The 24,540-nt window shown below is 42.2% G+C and overlaps 1 protein-coding gene across 2 annotated transcripts in view; it reads right to left on the bottom strand.

Moving 5' to 3' along the window:
- Window positions 1–312: 312 nt before the first annotated feature.
- The window catches only part of grik5 (glutamate receptor, ionotropic, kainate 5), a 384,618-nt gene continuing 360,390 nt past the window's right edge, over window positions 313–24,540 (bottom strand). For both annotated transcript variants that reach the window (XM_051920882.1, XM_028822896.2), the window contains exons 15-20: window positions 16,049–16,222; window positions 6,573–6,738; window positions 3,392–3,617; window positions 3,104–3,232; window positions 2,777–2,898; window positions 313–2,509 (exon numbers count right to left, since the gene is read on the bottom strand). In XM_051920882.1, the coding sequence (XP_051776842.1) occupies window positions 1,979–2,509; window positions 2,777–2,898; window positions 3,104–3,232; window positions 3,392–3,617; window positions 6,573–6,738; window positions 16,049–16,222 (1,348 nt within the window). In that variant the 3' untranslated portion in view covers window positions 313–1,978. The remainder of the gene's footprint in view (window positions 2,510–2,776; window positions 2,899–3,103; window positions 3,233–3,391; window positions 3,618–6,572; window positions 6,739–16,048; window positions 16,223–24,540) is intronic.

Raw genomic sequence — 24,540 nt, 5'->3', positions numbered from 1 at the left:
TAAGTGAGGCTGAGGAAGCAGCTTGTCGTGTGCGCTGAAATGACGCCGACGGCACCCGACACTCTAATAAGGGGAATTGCTCTGAACGGTCACTGCGTCACCCTGCACACCTCGCTTTCTTGTTGCCATAGGAACAAACAGGTCTCTTGAGGGAGAAAAGCCTATATGGGTTTACAGTGACACACAATAAAGGACACATTAGGCTGGCTTGGGTGTTTTTTATTCCAAATTCACTGGTCAGTGTTTCGTATGCTTTACACCGGGCGACCTGTGACTTCTTCCCTGCCAGCTCAATAATCTGCATTGATGTCGTTTTCTTTTCTTTTCTTTTATTTGATTGATTGGCACTATAGAAATCTGCAAAACACAACCCTGCCCTCCCCAACCCAACCAAAAAATATAGAAGGAGAGGTGTAAAGGTTAGAAACAATGAAAATAATGAAGGACCAAGAAAGAGGTTTCACTCCCCCATGTTTGTGCCCACCCTTGCCCACTCAGGTCCCTTAAGGGTTGGGCTAACAGGACTGCCCTCGTCAAGCCTCTGCCAAGGCGCTCTAGACTAAGATTAGGCCGACGTCCTTCTGTGAGCTGCGCTGCTGTGGCTCTGGGCTGTTCCTTACTGGTGCGCTCAGATTCGCTCCTCGGCCCATAAGACCCCCCAAACCCCGACCCCCTTCCCACCCCCTCCCTCCTCTGGCTGGTGGGAGAAAGTGACAAGGCAAAGTGAATTTGCTGGAAAGGTTTGTGGAGAGCAGATGTCAGTCCCAGCATCAGAGCGGGGTGTGACTTTGAATCGGTGTAAATCTGAGTAAGAACGATATCAATTATATTAATAATAATAACCAATTATGGTGATGATAATGGTAACAGTAAAAAAGTCAGTGCCAGAGTTCTCTTCAGCTTTTTCTGATTATTCTCCACTCATAAATCCGCTTGCTCTGTCCTTTCTTATTGGTCATCTTGTCAGTGCTTCTTCACTGTCCTTCTCAGAGCCAAGTTTGCACCGAAGTGTGGAGGGTCAGACGGCCCTACTGATGCTGGCAATCTCCTGCCTGCCTGCAGTGGGTGGGGTGCTAAATTTTTTGCATGTGTCCACCAGGTGGCATCTGGAGAGCGCTACTTAGGTGTCCACAGGCGCCTCGTTCATGTCAGACCCTCCCAGATGTCATTCTTTTCACTTGCCCGTCTCTCTGTCAGCCTGCTCTCTCCAAGTGTCCATATGCACGGCTCCACGTTCTGTCTTTGTCTATGTTTGCGTGCCCCTGATATTTATTTTTCTTCTTTCTCATCACTCTCTGTCCGAGACCCTTGTTTCCTTTCTCTTATTCACTTGAAGTGAATGTTGTTGATCTGCTAGTATAAAAACCCAAAGCACTCTGATCATTGAAAAAGAACTGACTTTCCAAGTGAGACCCACTAGGTGTATCCTTCCTCCATAATCATTTCACTTCCAGTTTCAGCAGCTCATTTTCATTTGTTTACCAATGAGATGAATGGATTTTGTCATTGAGACTAACTGTAGAAAATCTGCAGCACCGGACATTTTTCAAAATGATAATCATAAAAAAAAAAAAAAAAAAGCAATGACATCACTTAAAGACTGAACCCAACTCTGGATAGTGGAATTTAGCCCTAGGTCTAGAATCCTTTAAGTGAAAGCCAACACACAGAGAGATAGGCACCCCTGCTCCCTCAAATGAGACCATAAAGCTACAGGAACCGGCAAGATCCAACACATGGAGACCTTCTTATGCAAAGATAAAGAAGAAAACATTATAGACGGAGAAAAAAAAAACAAAAAGCAAAAAAAAACAAAAAATAAAACAAAAAACACCGCTGGTTTGTGTGTTCACATAGTGTCACTTCTCCACCTCTAGAGAGCTACTTCCTCAGCGCTTTGAAACCAGTACTTCCAGTTCAGAGCATTTTGAGCCCCCACAGCGTCCTGCTCTAGGCGCATTAGTTTCCACTGTTCTTCTCAGTCCTGCTCACTCATCAGGTCCACAGGAGAAGACACAGGAGGCCCCACGACCCTCCTTGGACTGCTCCCCTCGCTATGTGTTGAAGAAGAAGGGGGTGGGGGCAAGTTCAACCGGGGGGCCACCACTCGGGCGGCCCTCAAGGTCTGTATTCTGCGGCATTCCTGGCAGATGCGGATGTGAGTGCAGCTGCGTACGCTGGCTGTACTGGACAGGGGCAAGGTGGGAGGAGGGGTTGTGTTTGAGCCCACGGGGTCCTCTAGAAGTCTTTGAGGCCCCGGTCCCAAGTCTGACTGGCCTGCTGGGGTCCCTCCCCCTACAGGATTTGAGGTTGTTCCTCCAGTTAGTGGTCCAGATCCACTGTACAGCTTTCCATTGCTCAGCCTCATCTCTCGCACCATGCGTAGGGGCTTGGAGGTCGACAACATAATTCGACTGTGACGAGTTGGGCGACGTCGCCGAGAGCGGGAGTTCTTCTTACACGAGATGGCATTGCGGAATTCATTCAGCATCTCCTGGCACACAGATATCTGTCCAGGAGAAAAGAGAGTCTGATATTAGTTTGCTGAATGATATTCTCTGCATCTCTAAAAAGAGAATAACATGGGGTGAAGGAGAAAAAGAACAAGATGAAAGCTGCTGAAGAAAATTCCCCTGTAGTGTGATGACGCAAATGCTCCCTGGGAACACCATGAAAAATAAAACACAGATACGCTGGCATGCTTACAGCACCACACAAGACACGGAGTACACCTACTCATTTGAGTTTGCATTTCAGTTTGCCCGCCCCCTCATACCTCGTCTGACTCAGCTGTGCGCCGTGTTGACCAAACAAACTCCATGATGGCCACAAACACAGCAATGATCAGCCCACAGATCAGCACCACAAAGATGCCACCAATGTTTTCCATGCCCAGACCTGCAAGGGGAGAGAAACAGTGAGAACTGCAAATATATTGTGCCAACCTTTGCCGTGAACGCCTCGTGGAAAGAGTGGAAGACATCCACTGAGACAAATGTGCTGCCAAATGAAATTCTACTGGAGCTACTGGTCATCCAAATTCAAAACAAAACAGCAAGATGTAAACAAGAAGAAGGAGGAGGAGGAGGGACAATGTACTGACCTTTGGCTCTGTGGTCTTCTTCTTTTGGACACTTGCCTCCTTCCCACCACTTCCTCTTCAAGATTTCCAGTCTGTTATTTTCCTGCAGCTGCAGGATTGCCAGAGTAATTTCATCTCGGAATGGAGAGCCTGGGATTGGGAAGGAAAAGCATGAGATCTTAGGTAGTTGCTTCATTTTACATTTGCAGCCTCAGTGCCAGTGAACTGGACCAGCCTGCAATGACACAGATACAGTAAGTGCTAACTGCCTAAGTTCCAGCAGTGTGCTGCCAGGCAATATGTTCTTACCTAGTGGCATGCCAATCCCATAGCCCTTTGTGTCAAGCAGCCCACCAATCTGGGTCAGGTTACAGTTGAGTCGGCGATGGTATTCATTCATGGTGCTCTCCAGCAGGAAGGCATATTTGGAGTTAAGAACTCGAGCAATGCCTTCCTCTGTGCTTTTCACAAAGACGCTGGGCTGTTTGGACTGCATGTAGTTCCACATCCGCTGGTATGTCTGGTACCTGGAGTTCTAAATTGGACACAGATTGCCAGTAAGTCATAAGGAACAAATAGGTGGGCTACTTGTAAAGTAAAACAGAGTCGGTAACCTTAAAGAATGTAGTTAACATTTGCAGTAAACATGAAGTTAGTCGTTATCTTCTACTGGCTTGCACAGAACTTTGGTTGAGTCAACCAGGCTATGCCATTCCAACAGATGAGCTGGAAGACAGCATCCTTCCACACTCCCACATAGCAACATTATCATAAATGGTTTATTTATAATCATGTAGGAGTATCAAAATGATTCCCACAAGCAGAAATAAAAATACTGGGACTCACAGTGGGCAACATCAACACCATACAGAGGAAACAATAATTAATTTTAGGGATTCTAATGGCCATCTGAAGCTGTGGCAGTGAATATGACGAGCACTGGGCAAGTAGCACCCAAGCTGATTTAATGGGATCCATGAGACGTGCATGGAAAGAGTTCTGAGAGCTGTCCTCCACATTGACTTCTAAAGGAGCATCTGTGGCATGTAGATGATGTGAGGAATTGTATATGAGAGTCAGATATTTAATGAAGTCAGAAAAAGTATCAAAGCTGAAGATTACTGAGATGAGAATGGGCACATAGATACTTGTAGTTTCAGTGTGCGAGAAAGACATTGGCAGAGGTAAATATCGGGAGTGGTCTCTCCTAGAGTTTCTCGTATACTCAGATATGGGGAAGGATACTTGAGGAGTAAACCTCAAGACAATGATTATATTTTTATATTATGTACATTAAAGAACCATCAACAACAAATCAAATCAAATTAATAATATATTGAACAGTTATTATAAAACTAAAGTTGAATAAATCAGACTCTGCAGCTGCATGAATAAAAAAGTACCACTTGAGGTTAGCGGAAAGAACCCAAAAGTTGATAGAAATCCAAGTTTGTATCTAGTACTTGTATGCAAAATTTGGTGATCTAAGTGAACGTGTACTCAAGTTATCGTGTTTACACAGACACACACACACAGACACACAGACGTAATTCCAAAAATGGTATCTTGAGACTCAGGGAGGTCTAAAACATCGAGATTCATCAAAATCTCGAGGTTGAATTTTTGGACGATTACAAAACTTTCCCTATATTTCGTGTACAAGGAAGTAAAAAGGGAGGAGGTAAGTTTGGGGAGGACGAGAGGTGGACGGAGGTGTTTTGGGTCTAAGGTAGGAATGGAACAGAATAACTAAATGAAAAATTGTACTGGGGCATTGATGGAGGAGATGAAGTTTAAGAAGGAGGCCTAAGAACACATCACTCAGAATGAGGACAATGTTAAACACTCCACAGAAAGAAGACAATGGAAATTTAGGACTAGCTGCAATGGGATAACAAATAATGTTTGTATTTTTCTACAGCAAACAGCTTCCCAGAACACTTTACAAGTACAGACCAGCAGTGTCTCTGTAACCATAAATATTTTTACAATTGGAGCCCCTGAAGAATAAAAGAGTCACTGCTGTGAAATGAACCACCAACCTTTCAGTTCAGACTTTAACCTTTAGATCAGAACGTCACCCTACTAACCAGTCTAATTACTGTTAAACCAGTTGTTGATGATATTTTTTAGTTCAGATTCTCGTGACTGTCTATATGAAGAGGCTAACACTACATTCTATGGGAGAGTCAAGAAATATGAGCTTCTCAGTGGGAGATTTCATGTTAACACCCTTGGAAGTGTTAGCTCCCCATGGGAAAAATATAAAGAAACAATTTCTACCCATATTAACCGAGATGTGATGTAATATTGATGTTTCATCTCATTCAATGGTATAACACAATAATAAAATAACTGAGTTAGAAATGGCATTTTTGAGGTTGCATTGTATTGGGAGTTATCTGATATATGCTTAACGAGTTTACTTGGCTTTTTATTTTCGCCAAGAAAAGTGAAGTTAATCATAAAGCGTTTTTTGTGTTGATGCATTAGCATATCAATAGCAACCTCATGTTTTTCCTAAAACATCAACTGGAAATTCACATAATCACAAGGAGGTGGTGTGCGGCCACAGGTGGTAGCTTGGAAAATCCTCACAGCATATGAATAGAGCACAAGGTCCATCCATCCATCCTCTTCCGCTTATCCGAGGTCGGGTCGCGGGGGCAGCAGCTTGAGCAGAGATGCCCAGACTTCCCTCTCCCCTGCCACTTCTTCTAGCTCTTCCGGGAGAATCCCAAGGCCAGCCGGGAGACATAATCCCTCCAGCGTGTCCTGGGTCTTCCCCGGGGCCTCCTCCCGGTTAGACGTGCCTGGAACACCTCACCAGGGAGGCGTCCAGGAGGCATCCTGATCAGATGCCCGAGCCACCTCATCTGACTCCTCTCGATGCGGAGGGGCTACTCTGAGCCCCTCCTGGATGACTGAGCTTCTCACCCTATCTTTAAGGAAGAGCCCAGACACCCTGTGGAGGAAACTCATTTCAGCCGCTTGTATTCGCGATCTCGTTCTTTCGGTCACTACCCATAGCTCAAGGTTCCCCTGATAATTAAATTATGTCACCAAAGATCAATAGTACATGATGAGTAGGGGGAAGGAGTAATCAAGATGAAGCAACTGGATTCTCAAAATGTCTTGCCTTTGAAATTTCCCACCACTCTTGAGGCTCTTTGAGTGGTGTGTGTTCTTCAATTTATTTGGAGGTAAGTTTGTAATAGAAATCAACCAATAGAAGATAATTTAAAATGTTGCTAAAGGAGACAAATGAGAATGAATGTCATGCTTGAATTTAGGTGATATTTTGGCTGCACGAAATGTGCTGCTCTTCCACTCCTCCGAGGTGCTGATGCTGGAAAGGGGGGTTGACATTCTTTTTAAAAGAAACAGAAAGTTTAAGTTCTGATTGCTCTAGGTAGTTAAGCTAAAAAAAATAAATACATAAAATGTCCACTTGATGTCTACCGCACAAATTTTAGAAGACAATACTTGCTTGGAAGAAGGTCATTGTGCTCCCGCCATGAATGGTGCCGTACTCGATGTTTGTTTGGTCTGCAAGATCATCGGCTGACTCGATTGGCACCTCCATTCTTTGCACAGTGAGAAAAGCAGCTAGGTTGGCCGTGTAGGAAGAGATAATGATCAGTGTGAAGGCCCACCTGGCAAAAACAACATCATTGTGTTAGCGCAGATCTTTCTAGGAGTCATAATAGTCATAAATTCTGGAAAAGGTGCGACAAGAAGGTCATGAGTTTGTTCCTTAGGTGGCCATCGACCTTTCCTTCTACAACCAAGTTTTATTCAAGAGTCAATTAATACCATGAACAGAGCAGAATGAAATGCTACTGTAGTTATTACCTTGTTAAAATTGTAATTAATATCTGTTAATTATTTCTTTGCTTGAGCTGCCCACTAATAATGTAACTATTAACAAATGCTAGAAGTGTATTGATTAGCTTCTGCTTGAAAGACATTAATTAACATTGAGTCGGTGGCCATACTCACAATGAAATGCTTTTTATTGTTTCTATAATTATTCTATTCTTTAAATTCTTTCTCCCTTTTTAAATGTAACTGTCAAGTTAAAGAACACTGGTAGCTGACATTTGGCAGAAAAGTAAAATTTGTCAACTGAACATACAATTTTTCCTACTTTTTATAGGTTTGTAGTTATTCGTTATTAGTAGGCTTAATCTCTCAGCATAGGCTGTCTGTAATTCCACTGCTTATCAGTAAATACTGAAGCATTTGTTTCAAACACTTTCCTAATACAGTATGTCGCTTGAAGGTGTCATGTGGACTTCTGTAGGATCTAAGGTGTTGCACAATATGATCCAGCAATAGTGAGCCATGTATGTGTTCAAAATCATCAGAGAGCATGAAGGCCTGCTGCCAAGGAGTAAGACGCAGCCAGCATAGCCTCTCACAGTTGACTGAAAAAAGCGGTGTGGACACAGAGAAGATGTCATATTAAAGAACTCCAACTTTACATCATTGTCTTTGCTAGCCCTCAGCTCTTTTAAAGTGCATGGCAGAAAGGGAAGATCCATGAGCCAAGATGGAGAGAATTACGTGGGCATTAAGTATATCATTTTCTTCCTGTTAGTGGATGGAGTGCACGCACATGATAACATTCTCAAACCTGCTTCACCCAATTTAAGGTTCAGGGACCAGGGCTTATCTCAGCAGAATCAAGCGCAAGGCAAGAACCAGTGCTAGTGAAGGGCCCAGGGACCACTAATAGACACTTTCAAACTTACACAGGGGCAGATTAAAGTTGACAGTTAATTAGGAACATACAAACTCCATATGGGCAAAGGCTAAATCTGAAGGGCAACAACAACTGTACACTGTGCTGTCCCTGTAAATGATAAACCTGAAAGTACACATTTTTTCACTTTATCAATTATCTACTCTAGGACGGGTGGGCAGACTTTTTTGTGGTTGCTCATAATGATTCAATCTGTGGGGCGTATAAAATTTAGGTGTGCCTATGAATTCAGGCAATCTGGCACAGTGGTGTGACCATGGGGGGGCAGGAGTGGGCACTGCCCCCCCTCCCCAGGAACAAGCCGTGCCCCCCCACTGTGAAATGCTCTGTCCGTCCAATGAAAACTCCAGAAAAGAATAACATTTGATTTTCAAAACTGAGTTGCTTTCCAATCTGCCCGTTTGAATTTGGGGCATATCTGTCAGTGCCTCCTCCACTAGACAGGCACCGTGCTGCTCACAGTTCACTTCGCCACACATTTTGCAGCACGTTTTGAACCTGTTGACCGCATTCATTAATTAAGACAGCGTATACGTTCCATTCTTCTTTTATTTTCTGGTTGGTAACACCAAAGGCTATGCATAGGTGGCTTATTAAAAAGCAAACATCTTCAACCTTTGTCCCTCCGCAAGCTGCTGGCTCCACGGTTGAGCCCAGCACCGCTGCTACCAACACGGAGCACAGCACACCCACATCGGGAACTGAAACTCCAAAAGATGTAGATAAGCCTACACAATCCTCCAGCTCTGCGCCCGTGTCGGGTACTCCAAACCTCTGCCTTCAACAAAATATACAGTCCGGTCTGCCTGACTTAAATATGGATAGCCCATCCCAGCCCGTTTTAATTAATTATCACAAGTGTGCATTCGGAAAGACACTCAGATGTTTTAGTGCAAGCTGGTATCAGTCTCGACCATGGCTTGAATATTCTGTTGTCCGTGATGGCAGCTTTTGCTTTGCCTGCCGCAAATTTAGTGTTTCCAATTCGGACCACGAGGACATATTCACCAAACACAGTTACACTAATTGGAAAAAAGCTCTAGAAAAAGACGGTGGCGGCTTCCACAAACACGCGTCTAGTATCCCGCACGTCAGAGCCATGTCTGCATCACAGCACTCATCATTGGTGTGTTTTCAGCTGCATGCGAAAGCTCTTTCTCTACTTTGAACCGCATTTTCACTCCACTCCGCCGAACAATGCTGCATTCAAGGAAGAAAAATTTAGTTATTCTGGCACATGAGAAAAACATCACAGAAAATCTAGACATGAATGAATTTATTTCAGAATTTGCCAAGAGTAACCGCAGACTGGTCCTGTAGATAATATCCAGGTTAAACGCTGGAACTGATGTCCTATAGCCTCCCATGACTACAATAAGCCACGTTTCTGTTCTTGCTCTCATATGTTGTATACATTTGACTTTATTGATATTTACCTTGTAGATGTAGTTCTATATTTATTCACAAAAAATGTATGTGCGTCTTGGGAACTGCACGTCTGACATTGTGGTCAGCAACACAGGAGCGCCACAGGGGACTGTACTTTCTCCGGTCCTGTTCAGCCTATATACATCGGACTTCCAATACAACTCAGAGTCCTGCCACGTGCAAAAGTTCACTGACGACACTGCTATCGTGGGCTGCATCAGGAGTGGGCAGGAGGAGGAGTATAGGGACCTAATCAATGACTTTGTTAAATGGTGCGACTCAAACCACCTACACCTGAACACCAGCAAAACCAAGGAGCTGGTGGTGGATTTTAGGAGGCCCAGACCCCTCATGGACCCCATGATCATCAGAGGTGACCGTGTGCAGATGGTACAGACCTATAAATACCTGGTAGTGCAGCTGGATGATAAATTAGACTGGACTGCCAATACTGATGCTCTGTGTAAGAAAGGACAGAGCCGGTTATACTTCCTTAGAAGGCTGGCATCCTTCAACATCTGCAATAAGATGCTGCAGATGTTCTATCAGACGGTTGTGGCGAGCACCCTCTTCTACGCGGTGGTGTGCTGGGGAGGCAGCATTAAGAAGAAAGACGCCTCACACCTGGACAAACTGGTGAGGAAGGCAGGGTCTATTGTTGGCATGGAGCTGGACAGTTTGACATCCGTGGCAGAGCGATGGGCGCTGAGCAGGTTCCTATCAATTATGGAGAATCCACTGCATCCACTAAACAGGATCATCTCCAGACAGAGGAGCAGCTTCAGCGACAGACTGCTGTCACCGTCCTGCTCCACTGACAGATTGAGGAGGTCGTTCCTCCCCCACACTATGTGACTCTTCAATTCCACTCGGGGGGTAAACGTTAACATTATTCAAAGTTATTGTCTGTTTTCACCTGCATTGTTATCAATCTTTAATTTAATATTGTTTTTTTGTATCAGTAAGGTGCTGCTGGAGAATGTGAATTTCCCCTTGGGATTAATAAAGTATCTATCTATCTATCTATCTATCTATCTATCTATCTATCTATCTATCTATCTATCTATCTATCTATCTATCTATCTATCTATCTATCTATCTATCTATCTATCTATCTATCTATCTATCTATCTATCTATCTATCTATCTATCTATCTATCTATCTATCTATCTAATACAAGTTCCGTTGCCTCTGTTAATTTTATTGAACAGTAGGTTATGATTTATGCCACAATTTTTGCTTTTATATGTTATATAAAACTATGTTGTTATTAGTAATTGACCCCCCTACAAAAATGGGGATGGATGGAGGGATGGATATTTTTTGCCCCCCCAGACAAGCCAAATGCCCACCCACACATGATGTTCTGGTCACACCTCCGATCTGGCATATGAATAACTGAAAAACATTAGCTTAAAAAATGGTTCCTGCAAGAAATGGGTTAACAATAAAACATCTATTAAAAACTATTAAGAGCAATGCCCAGATAGCTAAATGAGAATCATTTTAAAGTAAATCGACTTTGCTATGACAACATTCTAGTCATGAACGTGAAACTGCCTGCTCTGCTCTAACTGTTAATATCAGCTGGGATGTTGGATGTCCTAACAATTCATTCATTTCAAATATTTGCATCTGTTAGTATCTGCTTTCATAATCTTCATGTGTGTAAAGGCCTGCTCATAACTATAAGTAGTACAGGTCATGCCTTCACCATGTGCATAAAACCCTGAGTAAGGCACAGCCTGTAGAAATCAGGCAAAGAAACTTTGGTAACGTTACTTTTAAGTTCACTGCTGCACAATTACTTCTAGCTGCAAAACTTTCTGGGACATTAGAGCAAAACTCAAGAGCAAAAATCTGTCTTGTGGTGGCCAAGGTTCCTAAAACGAGATTCAGATTCACAACAAAAAAATGGCACCCGGAGCTGCCAATCTGGGAATTTCCATATTACTGTCTGAGCACTGTTCCTCTAAATTGGGAAAATGAATACACTTTGCCTATTGCAAATGATTACATTTATTTTAAAGTTTGAAGAACAAAGAAAAAGATCAATTTTCAAAACATTTTCAAAAGTTCTATCTTTCTAAATATGGTGGAAAACAAGATGTGCAAAAGAGCTCAACGTTTAATGTTATAACCTGATGTATGATGCAGTGGTATCGAGAGACTTCTAATCAAGACACTCACTCGAATTTGTGTACAGAACAAGAATCACACCTGAAGTTCGCGGGTGTCGCTGGCAATCCAATCTATCGCTGTCTATAAAGTCGGCCATGATGTTTAAAATGCACATGCAAGACAAAGGCAAGCAACCAGCTGAAGATGTACACACATAATCCACGATGTGGCAGCACTGCAGACTATTCGTATGGTAAATAAAAGGTTGGTTTATTAATCTACTGTATGTCTTTCATGACAATGTTAACACCAGCCAACTGCAGCATCATCTTATTAAGAACACGGCACAAAGGCTGGGATATTAGATGTCACTGCAAGGAACCTGAAGGTCACTGGCACCCAAGTCACAGGCTCTAGTTTGATCTCCCCTGCCTAGTTGTGAAAACTGTGTGACTTGCTGGCTTTTTTTGGTTGCATTTGTTTACATATCACTGGAAACTGTTTATATAAGAAACTAGGGGGTTCACCCCCTGCTCTTTCTGCTCGCCAACCTCCCCCAGGCCTGTGATACACGCCAGCCACTTCGTGTCTCTGCTGCTCGCGTTGTGAAGAGGGGGGCTGAACGCACCCCAAAGAGATGCGGTCGCTCCTCCGAAACCCCCTCTTAAATGGTGATACAATGGGCAACAAATACAGTTTATGTTTTTACCTCCTCTTTGCTCGATCAGCTCCTGGCTTGCTGCTGCTGCTGTCGTGCCATGTGGTCTGCATCTCTCACGGTGCTTCAAACATTTAAAAGCCTGTACAGCAGCTGTCCTACTCTTTGGCTTTTATTTCCGGCCCCGGACGTGGTTAAATCTGTTGGCACAAAGTCTTACCTCGCGGGACGTGAGTTCTTGATATTTTTTAGTTTATAATTTAAAAACAGAATAAGAATCTGAAAATCTAACAGCACAACATTAAAGTTCGATAAATTCTGAAAAGAATGATATGTAATGATATGTAGGTTTTAAAATAAGCCTGTGACAAAAAATGTGACACGAAAACATCACATAAAATCGTTGCATTTTTAGGCTTAGGATTTTATATATAGAGAGTAGATATAAAATTAAATATAGATACAGTATATTATATATCATTAGAAAGCTGGAATTATTACTTTTATTGTCAGATGGAATTAAAATATTATCTTCAATAGTGCTTTAGATATAAACATTTATCCACTGATCATTCTGTACTGTTGTATATTTGACTGACACCTTTATCCAAAGCAACTTTCCAAATTAAAATCCAGCAAAATTGGTTAAATACATTTTTTCATAGCACAGATGGTTACATCTGCATTCATGTTTCTGTGTTTATAAAACAGGGAATTTGCAGCCCACTAATCAAAATCAATTCCGTCCTATGGCCCCACATTCAAATTACTGCAGATGAGCACAGTGCATTTTAAGTGGTGTGTTCACAGTCGCACATGGAGTCAAAGGCAGGCTGCTTTAAAACTACAAGCTCTGCAGTCAATTTCGGCTCTGAATTGTCTTTTGACGGTGTGTGATGGATTGTGTTATCCTGGTTTTTAAAGGGTGTGCACATGTGGTTACTAAGATGGGTCCCGGGCTCCCATTCCACACGCAATTTTTCTCTTACCAGTCCATCTCTGTCTTTTGCTAGGAAACACTATTTAGATAGATAGATAGATAGATAGATAGATAGATAGATAGATAGATAGATAGATAGATAGATAGATAGATAGATAGATAGATAGATAGATAGATAGATAGATAGATAGATACTTTATTAATCCCAATGGGAAATTCACATTCACATTCACATTCACATATTTACACTGCAGGCACATGATGGGAGAGTCTAGAGAAATAAAAGAGGGGTCCTGGCTAAAGCTCCTTGATCTTTTGTTGCTCTTAGTAGCCATTGTAAATGCCAGTTCTCCAAGGTTTCTTCAGACTTTAGAGATTTTAGTATTCTTCACTATCTTTGATTTCTTTTTTTGCTGTTGACTAATATTTCTGTCAGTTTTGGATCTGATTCCCCTGAGCACTTTAACAGAACAGCACTCAACATTTTGCCCTATCAGCTAGGTGTCTGTACAACAGAAGCCATTGTCCAGAACTTGCACTGATTGACCACTTGCCTTTAATGAGTGCGTTCACTTGATTTTACTTCACAGAGGTTTATGTAGTCCAAGCTTTCATTTTTCTATGAATCAGATTCTTTATTGACACTCAAATACTGACTGCAGTTTCCAGAACTTTAATAGAATTACAACTTTATTTCAAATTCATTCTTTATCAGAGTCACTTTTCCTGTGTGCACATTGTGGAAGCCAGCCCCAGACACACACAGACAGACACCTAAACGTCTATAAAAAGCACGTACTTATTTATATACAGTTCACACAGCACACGGTGCCCCTGCACCAAGCACCCTCAGTCCAGGCCTCTCACTACAATCCTGTCCTCTCTTTACTGCCTCCACTCCTCAGAGCTTTGTCCTCTTCTACCCGACTCCAGCTGATGACTGGAGGGAGGCAGCCCCTTTTATGTCCACCTGGACGTGCTCCAGGTGCACCCTGATTAGCTTCCTGCGGCACCGTATGAGCACCTGGAAGCACTCCGGGTGTCCCTGGTATTACTTCCGCCAGCACCTCCGGGTATGGCGGACGTGTTGACGTCCAGGGCTTCAGAGTCTTCAGGGCACCCCCTGGCGGTGGCCACGGGCCCCTATAGGGTTGAGCTTCCATGCTCAATTCCCGTGGCCCCCACACAAACCAGGGCGGCTGCCCTCTTGTGGTCCGGGGGAGGCATAGTCCCTCTCCCGGCCCTTCTCGGCATCCCGGCTGGGCACAGCCCCCAGCCACCCGCCACAACATATGTGGGAAATACATGAAAAATGTTATTTTCATATTTCATTACTAGCTTTTATGCATTAAATTTATAACATTATAATGTCTCATGTATTGTTAAATTTCAAGGCATTTGGTCAAACCCGTAGCTGCTGTCACACCGAGCTGAGTGGACCAAGTGGAGGTAATCACCCGTCAGTCTAGGGGGTGGCGGGGTTCTCTAAACCTACTTATGTTATCTCTGCAGGCCAAATATGGGATAACCTGCCTGATTTAACATCAACTCCGGTTCCGGTGCCCAAACTGATGCCACTTCTGGTTCTGGCGCCCAGACTGACATCACTTCCGGTTCCACAAGGAGGCCATCCTGCTGGTTATGCCACTGTAAAAGAATGACTCTCAACACACTGGAAAGGTTTGGGGCAGCCACCCGTATATATTGTCCCTGGCTGCAAAAAGGTTTAAAGAAAACAAGTTGTTGTTGTCAGGTTGAGTTCCAGAACTGAACTAATGAGGTTTTGGAAGATGGTGGTTTTATATGCCGTGAATTGGAAGTGATGTCATTCTGGGTGACGGAACCGAAAGTGATGTTAAATCAGGCAGGTTTTCCTGTATTTGGCAGGCAGAGATAACAGAAGTAGGTTTAGAGCACCCCGCCACCCCCTGGCCTGGTGGGTAATTACCTCTACTTGGTCCACTCAGTTCACTCCTAATCATACGTGTGTGACACGGCGTACTTGGTATTTAATTGTTAATATTAGCAAGTCATTGTAAGCTCTTACTGATGCTTCACAACGGTGGTCTGAGAAGAGTGAGTATCTTGATTAGAAGTCTCTCGAAACCATTACATTATACATCAGGTTATAACATTAAATGTTGAGCTCTTTTGCGAATCTTGTTTTCCTCCATATTTAGAAAGATAGAACATTTGAAAATGTTTTGATCAGCTTGTAATAACTGAGAATAGTGCTGATCTATCTTTCAGATTCTCACGCCCCCTTGATAGCTGTACGTGTGATTTGGCTCTGCCTCTGCTCAGCTAATTGTGATGCTTACAGTACAAATACTCAGTGCAGTGATTGCCATTTATTTGAATATACAGTACTTCTCAGTTCCCTTCAGTTGGGCAGGTGTCCTGCTGCTTCTACCCAATGCCAGAATTCTTTGCTGAGGCTTCTTATCTGGTGTAAATAGATCTCTATAGAGGTACTTTTGATTTACCATAAGTATACAAAGGGTGGTAGAGGGTGCAGTGATTAGCAATACTGATTCACAGCTCAAAAATCTGTGGTTTGATTCCAGGTCTGACTGTGTGGAGTTTGCTCATTCTCCCCCTGGCTGCTCAGGTCTTCTCCAGACACTACAGTTTTCCTCCCACATCCCAAAGATGTGAGTGTGTGTGTGCGTTAGGTCAAATGGCAACTTTGAATTGTCCAGATATGAGTGAAAGTTATTGGGCCTGATGATGGACTGTTGGTTCCTGCCTCATGTGTGTGATGTTGAGTTAGGCTTGATGCCCCAGTCCTGAACCTGGATTAAGCAGATTTGAAAATGTCTCAATGATTAATTACATAAGACCAGCATCATTCAAATGCAATTTAACTCTGAATTGTGTTTTTTTGCCAAATATCCTTATTTATGAGATTCCCTGAAATTGGCAGCCAACATTCCAGTCCCTGACTACATATTACAACGTAAGCTCGGTGTATGTCCAAACACTTTTTTTCCTGCCCTTCTTGTCACTCTCATTTTGCAGTTTTCCATCCAAATCCCCCAAATCCTCACCATACACCACTGACGCATCTTGTTGACAAAGCCCTGGGCATGATCTCTGATCCCTGCTGCATGAATCCTCCAACTGGAAACCACAGACTATTTCCCAACGTGTACTGGTTTTCCAAAACATCTCGACGCTCTCGTAAACAGGGGTGAGGGTTGTACCACTCGTAAGGGCTGAGCCTGGAAGAGGAAGAGACACAAAGCTGATTAGAAGAAGGATTAAGAGCCACATCAGTAAGGAGCAGGACACAAAGAAGTTTATGATGACAGAAAGCGATTGGAGTCATGCAGATTTTCCTAGATGTGTTATCTGAGGACAGGGGAATATTAAAAGCATGCTCAATGGTTAAGAAGAACAAAACACTAGATTAGACAGAAGCATTGATTGGCCTGAACAGCGGCTACTGTAGAACTCTAAAGGATGATTGCAAAGGTTAAATGAATTAAGGAATGAATGTTATTAGCCTTGTGTCCAATCAGAGATCTGTAATGAACATTATCTCAAAAAATGACACAGCATGACTTTGTGTGTTCAGTGTGGTGCCTGTTGTGCTTCATGTCAGTTGTTGAATTTGTGCCCATAGGTCACAGTGACCAAGAAGTGGAAAGCTACATAAGGGGCATGTTAATCTCTCATATCACATACGCAGCTGACTTCTGAAAGAAGGAAGGCTTTACTTGTGAGTAGACAGTTATCGATGCAAAGGTCATTTATCTTGATCAGACTTTGCATCTGCCTTGCTACTAATTTGAGTACATCACCTGTACATCATATCTGTTTTACAGTTGCCATCTTGACCATGCTGCTCATTTATGGCTCAGATCCAGTTTAACTTATATAAGACCTAAGCAAGAGTCAAAGTCTTCCAAAAGATGACCCCTAGCATTCTTAACATTCCCTATCTGATTTCTTATATCCATATGCTAAAATATGAAATTGGGACATGGCGCTTTTCATCTTAAAATTGTGACATCTCTTCTCGAACTTCTACTGCCTCTCTTCAGTACCACATGTACTCGCCTATCAAGCAGGCTCCAGGAGCAGTTGGATTCGTTGCGTTTTGTAATCTGTCTATCCATCCATTTTCCTGTACTGTTTGTAATCGTTTTAGCTGTGATTTAGTAGAGGCAATTACTTTTAATGAGACTCAATATAAAAGGCGTTAAACCAAATAACAATTGATAGATCAGAAGATCTGAGGAGCTCAACGGTACTAAAGCTGATCTTATTTAGAATACTAAATACGAAATGAAAGGACGAATTACGGCACTACTGCGGCAGAGAGGAAGCCCAAATACAGCACAAACTGGAGGCTCTTGCTTTATCAACTGGTTTGGAAAACACAGATTCAAAGTATTTATAGAGATGATATTTAGGAACGCTGAGACTCTGCTCTGACAAGGGAATGAAAATTTAATTCAAAGGATTTTTCCTGCTTAAACCATGCCATTATATCATTTCTAGAACTTCTAGAATGAATTTCCAATGTGTGCTATTTTTTAGCACTTGGAGGAGGTGCTGAAACAGCATATTCAATTTAAATAATATTGTATACTAAACAGAATCTAGCAAATATCGCACAATCATACATGTCTCCTAAAATAGCATGGTCTGCAAGCTTCTCCTGAAACAATGCACATTGTTCTGTGAAAAAAGAAACGCTCATGCTGCCAACTAGATTTATATAGCAGCCGGGCTAGCAGATAAGGGGTGGCAATCGATTTCATTTTCATTTCATTTTTGGATTCTCTCGAGGCTGTCCCAGCATCCTGCTCTAACAGAACATGAAAAATACTGCAGGCATAGCAGCTGATTAGATTCTTGTTCCATCCATACAATTGACCAGGTAAGAAATAAAATGACTAGAATAATGGATTCTATTTCTATATGTGAACTGTTAGGAAAAGAGTACATTTTCTTTTTCAGCAATGTCTAATTAAAAGTTTACAAGGGCCGGAGTTCATTTCGGCAGCAATGAGTGCAAGGCAAGAACCAACTGAGGCCTGGCCACCAGTCTATTGCAGGGTACGCAGATGAACAGAGCCAAACTGGGCCCATTTTGTGTCAATAATTCATCAACCTAACATGGTGTACTGGACTACTCAGAACTGACATGGACACAGAGTGAATATGCAGATTCAGACAGTGAATATGCCCTGAACTTAAGCTTATTCTCCTTGAAACAAGAAGCAGTCAAGCTATCTAATGTGTGCTGTCCTATACTATCACTACGGTGCAGCCTCTACCACTGTGTCCTGTGGCACATTCATAAATCTTTGCTATATAGCTCCTTTCAGTTATGAGAAGAGGATTTATAAAATAACACATTTACAGTATATGATAATCGCAGAGAAAACACCAAAACACCTGCAAATGTCCTCAAATTAAATCAGAATTAAAAACAATAAATTAAATGTACACAGAAGCTGTCAGAACTGATAATAATGGCATAAGTGTCACTGACACAAAAGCCTCAGTTTTGATACAGCAGATCTGAACGACAACCAAATGTCTGGCCTGGTTGCCTTCAACAGGAGCTAATGGCTAAGGATTTGGATTGCAAAACTACAATAGCTAAGGTTCAAATTCTACTTCAGACACTGTGTTTGTTTTTCCTGAAAAAAAAAATAATCAAAAATTGTAATGTTTGCATAAACTGCTTTGGTACACAGTGCCGGATTTACGTATAAGCTACACAAGCTATAGCTTAGGGCCCCCGCCTTCTTGGGGGCCCCCAAAACAAATTGTCCGAGTGAGCAATTGTCATATATACTTAAATATACTACAGCATTATTTGTCCCAATCAGGCCCGGTCTTACGCATAGGCGAAGTAGGCGACCACCTAGGGCCCCGGCGTCCGGGGGGCCCCGGATCAACTCCTTGGTCTAATTTTCACGCATTTCACAGAGCTTCCAGGGGGGCTCCACCCCCTTCAGGGGGCCCCTGGACCCCCCTTTTGCCTAGGGCCCCATAATACCTAAGACCGGGCCTGTTGGTACAGTATGGTATTGACCATGAATACAGCTTACAGACCCGCAGAACATGTCTTTGAATTCGAAACTATTCTTACTGTATAATAAAAAGGCCTTTAAATGTAAATGTTCTGCACTATGTCGTAGAAATTCAACACATTTACTACAAAAAATTGTTACTGAATGAGAATATAATTATAAAGATAAATCAAGGGTTGTTATGATTTCTGAGAAAATCACATGATGTAACAAAAACATAAGGAAAGATGAGAACAAGATTAAGTCCAAAACAGCTTGTCAGTCCCTATTCACTAAATGTGAAGGCCTCCCAAGTACTATGCTCAGCTAACACCTACTTAGTAGTTAATTCCACATCCCTATGATTCTCAGTATGAAGAAACACAAACGTTTGGGTTAAGTTGACCCTTAGCAGCTTTCATCTGTGTCACCATGTTCTAACTTAAGCAGTCACATTAAATTAGCAGATGGCATTTATGCCACTAACCCATCCATCCATCCATTTTCCAACCCGCTGAATCCGAACACAGGGTCACGGGGGTCTGCTGGAGCCAATCCCAGCCAACACAGGACTTAAATACAATATAATAGTAATAACAACAACAACAATAATAATAATAATAACAACAATAATAATAATAATAATAATAATAATAATAATAATAATTAAATACATTTACATAGTATTTTTCTCACCACTCAAAGTGGTTTACATAGACAGAGGGGAACCACTTCAACCACCCCCTCCCCAAGTGTGTAGCACCCATCTGGATAATGCAACGGCAGCCATTATTGCGCAAGTATGCTATCTCACATTAGCTATTAGGCAATGAAGGGGTGAGAGAGATTGTCAACTAGAAAGAGGGGATGATTAGGGGGCTAGAGTGGACAAGGCCATGATGGGCAATTTAGCCAGTACATCAGGATACAACCAACTCTTTTCGAAAGATACCCAGGGATCTTTACTGACCACAGACATTCAGGACCTCAGTTTAACATCTCATCTGAAGGACGGCACAATATTTACAATTCAGTATCCCAGTCACTGCACTGGGACACTGAGATTCACACAGATCACAGGGTAATCTCCCGCGGATGGCCTCACCAGTAGCTCTTCCAGCATCAGCCCTAGCTTTTCTTGGGTGGTCTCCCATCCAATTACTGGCTGGGCCCAACCAGGCCTAACTTCAGGTGGATGACTTGTTCTGAAGTGTAGATGGTATGGCCGGTGACCACGCATCTACCATGTCAGCTCATAATCTTTGTTTCAAAAGATTTAGTGTTCCCACTCCTCTCTGGACCTTTGGTACTATTGTTGCTATAGGGAGAATAAAACTGCACACAGTACTCCAGATGAGGTCTTACAAGTTCATTGCACAGTCCAGCCTAAGAATAATCTACCTGAATGACACTCAACACCTCATATTGTGTAACTCATCATCCTAAGGGCCTTCTTAATTGTTTCTCTACACTGTCCAGAGGTGGACAGTAATGAGTCCACTGTGACTCCTATGTCATTCTTACAAGGTGTATGTTTAGATAATCATATCTAATATTTTATTTCCATGGTTTGAAGCAATTTACATTTACAATAAACATCTTCAGTCACGGATCTGCACAACTGTGAATTCTGTCCAGGTCATCCATAATGATTCTATTAACTGTAGGTTATGCTTCATTCTGGGTGGCGCAGTGGGTAGTGCTGCTGCCTCACAGTTGGGAGATCTGTGGACCTGGGTTCGCTTCCCGGGTCCTCCCTGCGTGGAGTTTGCATGTTCTCCCCGTGTCTGCGTGGGTTTCCTCCGGGCGCTCCGGTTTCCTCCCACAGTCCAAAGACATGCAGGTTAGGTGGATTGGCGATTCTAAATTGGCCCTAGTGTGTGCTTGGTGTGTGGGTGTGTTTGTGTGTGTCCTGCGGTGGGTTGGCACCCTGCCCGGGATTGGTTCCTGCCTTGTGCCATGTGTTGGCTGGGATTGGCTCCAGCAGACCCCCGTGACCCTGTGTTCAGATTCAGCGGGTTGGAAAATGGATGGATGGATGGATGGATGGATGCTTCATTCTACCGATTTTAGTGTGCACTGCTAACTTGTGAGTTACTGACACATTTATATAAATTGAAAGGACAAATAGTCCACTATGCTGCTAATTGAGGGGCTCCACCTTTAATTTCATTTAATATGAAAAAGATACCCCTACATCATAACATATTGTTGCCTATGGTTAAGCCAGCTCTGCACTCATCTGCACACGTCAACCCACACTTAACACACCAGTATGAGATCCATCCTGCTTCTGTCACAGGCAGATCAAACCCCAAGCTCAAATTTACTTGCAGATAAGCTCAGCTGCTGAGCAAAAGGTGATTAACGAAGGGTCCGGTGCTAAAGGAAACATTTCTGTAGCCAAAGACTCTGCAGCCATTTTGCTATTGAGGGATGGCAATTTTCAGTACCAAATCGGGTCAGTCTGAAATTTGCTCTCCACATAAAGCCATCATTCTTGGCAATGGTTTTACCTCAGTTGTGATCGCATTGCAGCCTTGTCACTCAATGGCCTTTACATTACAATCTCCTTAACTCTGTCACGCATTCTTCTGCTTACATTTGACTTAAATTTGTTATCGTCAGTGAAGGGCAACTGATATTGTTCCCCCTAAAGCAACAGCCAGGGCTTATATCAGGTCAGTTCCCCCCTTGACTTGAAATAAAGACCAGGCAATGAGGGTCACTTTGGCGGTAAGAAAGCTTGTTAGGTACTGTGTTGCAAGTCTTCTTCAGTGTGGGGATGACATCCCTGCCTCATAATCTCCTCCTTCATTCATTATAATATCTTAATTACATTTTGACAGTTTTGGGAAAAAAAGATCTAATGTTAACTTTTGAGAATCAAGTGCAGAATTTCCATGTACAGGTATAGCACTTACTCAGCTGGGGGTCCTCCAGGAACTCTATTAATAATTATCCTAATTAAGTCAAAGGTAGGAATTCTCAAAGAGCTACTTTAAACAAATTATTTTGCCACTTCAGCTACTTCTTAGTGAAGAGAACTAGGTTGGAACTAATTTCGTTTTGACTTTGAATAGCTTAATTCTTATTTGGTAATGTTGTTTGTCAACCATTAATTTATTGTGGAGTGGGCTAGGATGAAAAAATTATTTTGAAAAACACCATGAGAGAGTAAATAACACCTTTGGATAACACCTGGTAGCTCATCTGCTTTTCAAGTTGCAATTTTTACACATTTGGACTTCTACATAATTTCTTACCATAGTGTGTAGTTATATAGCAAGTGTCAATGGCAGAAAGACATTCCGTGATTATGTCAAAATTAAGAAAGAACAGAAGAGGGCAAATTAATCATTTTATATGTGATGGGGAGTAAAAAGGGACTATAAAAAGATGGGCTCTCAGATTAGGTCAAGCCACCCCTAAGGCTCATTTCTTATTGCTCTCTCATAATATCATAATATTTATCGTTGTCTTCCCTGAGTCCGGCTGGCGCGGTATTTGTTCCTATTAGTCTTAACGCTGCCAAAGTCTTTAAGTCACATAGTACCTACATTGTACTCATCACATCTGTCAAAACACAGCACATTCACTAGGACATAATACTCCAGACGCCAGAAACTCAAGTTCCTGTCTATTGTCATTGCTTAATATATCTTTTGTGTGTTATTATATTATTTGAGGGAATAAAAGAAAGTGGTTCACTTAAGTACTTTTAAATGTCTTAATTGAACGTTTGAGTGTCTCCACCAAGCTTTTGTTGCTTATACCACTGCTTTACCAACAAATACAGTGGAACCTCAGTTCACGACAATAATTCGTTCCAAAACTCTGGTCGTAAACCTATTTGGTCGTGAACCGAAGCAATTTCCCCCATAGGATTGTATGTAAATACAATTAATCCGTTCCAGACCATATGAACTGTATGTAAATATATATAATTTATATAAGTTTTTAAGCACAAATATAGTTAATTAAACCATAGAATGCACTGTGTAATAGTAAACTAAATGTACACTAAATGTAAAAACATTGAATAACACTTGAACAACAAATTGAGAAAACCTTGAACAACAGAGAAAACTAACACTGCAATAGTTTGCGCTATAGTGCTACCAACCACTGGCTAAAAACACTTTTTTTTTTTAATGAGTTTTAAGCACAGGGAAAAAAATGAACATTTGAAAAAATCCGTAATTTAATAAACCACCAAGAAAAGTAACATTGCAACAATGCATGCTACGAACTGATCGCTGTAAACAGAAGTGAAAACAAAATCAAGCCCACTGCATTCTTTAACTGCCTTCCTAAATTATGCGTCCAGCCCTCTCTCTCTCTCGCTGCCTGTGTGTGTGCGCGTTTCTCTCTCTCTTTCTCTCACACTGCCTGTGTGTGTGTTTGTGTGCGTCTGTCTCTCTCTCGCGCGCCTGTGTGTGTGTCGCGCTCTCTCTCTCTTGCTCGCTGCACAGGAAATGCACAGGGAGAGACTGAACACGTACAAACCGAAAGGGAAACTGGCTTGTTCGTATACCGAGTGTGTGGTCGTGAACCGAGGCAAAAGTTTGGCGAACTTTTTGGTCGTAAACTGATTTGTACGTGTACCGAGACGTTCAAGAACCTCGGTTCCACTGTAGTCAGTTTGTCCTTGTCTCTACTTCACATTTGCTGCAACTCTTCTTTTTTATATGTGCTTTTACCATTGTCTTTTAAAAAAATTAATTAATTTTCTTAAACTGAAGTTTTGTCCTACAGTATATGAATGTTGCTTTTGACTCCAGGCAGTGAACCTTGTGGCTAAATGCTGGTTGGTCGTTCAGTCCCTCCATTGTCCCTGTACAAACATATTATGATTACATCTGTGCTTTACAACGTAAATGTTACTTAACATGAGGAAATGGAAATATGTAAGTTGAACCTTAATAAATCATTCTGAAGTGAAAATTTAGACTATTGTTGAACTTTCATCTCACATAGTATATTTTTCCTGTTCATGTCAGTCTTGGAAAGCAAGTAGTGGTGTTTTTTAAACTGCTAATTACTGACATATGCAAAGCAATCTTCCTGTTAGTTAATTTGGCCGCACTGCACTCACCATTTAAACTGAAGAGACAATGAACAGCTTTTTCTCAGTGTCCCCAAACTCTTAGTAAAGTAAGAGCTCCTGCATACAAGACAAAGCATTGTTCCATTCATTGTCTGTAGTCCTAGAGTGTTGTACCGTGTTAGCCATTATGGATGTAGTGAGAAATTAAGCAAAATGACACCTTTTATTGACTAACTAGAAAGATTACAATATGCAAGCTTTTGAGGCAACTGAATAATAATAACATCTTGCCTGAAGAAGGGGCCTGAGTTGCTTCGAAAGCTTGCATATTACAATCTTTCTAGTTAGCCAAGGGCGGCATGGTGGAGCAGTGGGTAGTACTGCTGCCTCGCAGTAAGGAGACCTGGGTTCACTTCCTGGGTCCTCCCTGCGTGGAGTTTGCATGTTCTCCCCATGT

The sequence above is a fragment of the Erpetoichthys calabaricus genome, chromosome 17 (genome assembly GCF_900747795.2).
Source record: "Erpetoichthys calabaricus chromosome 17, fErpCal1.3, whole genome shotgun sequence".
Lineage (NCBI taxonomy): Eukaryota > Metazoa > Chordata > Cladistia > Polypteriformes > Polypteridae > Erpetoichthys > Erpetoichthys calabaricus.
Note: the sequence above shows the minus strand (reverse complement) of the source record. Positions and strands in the feature narration are given on the sequence as shown.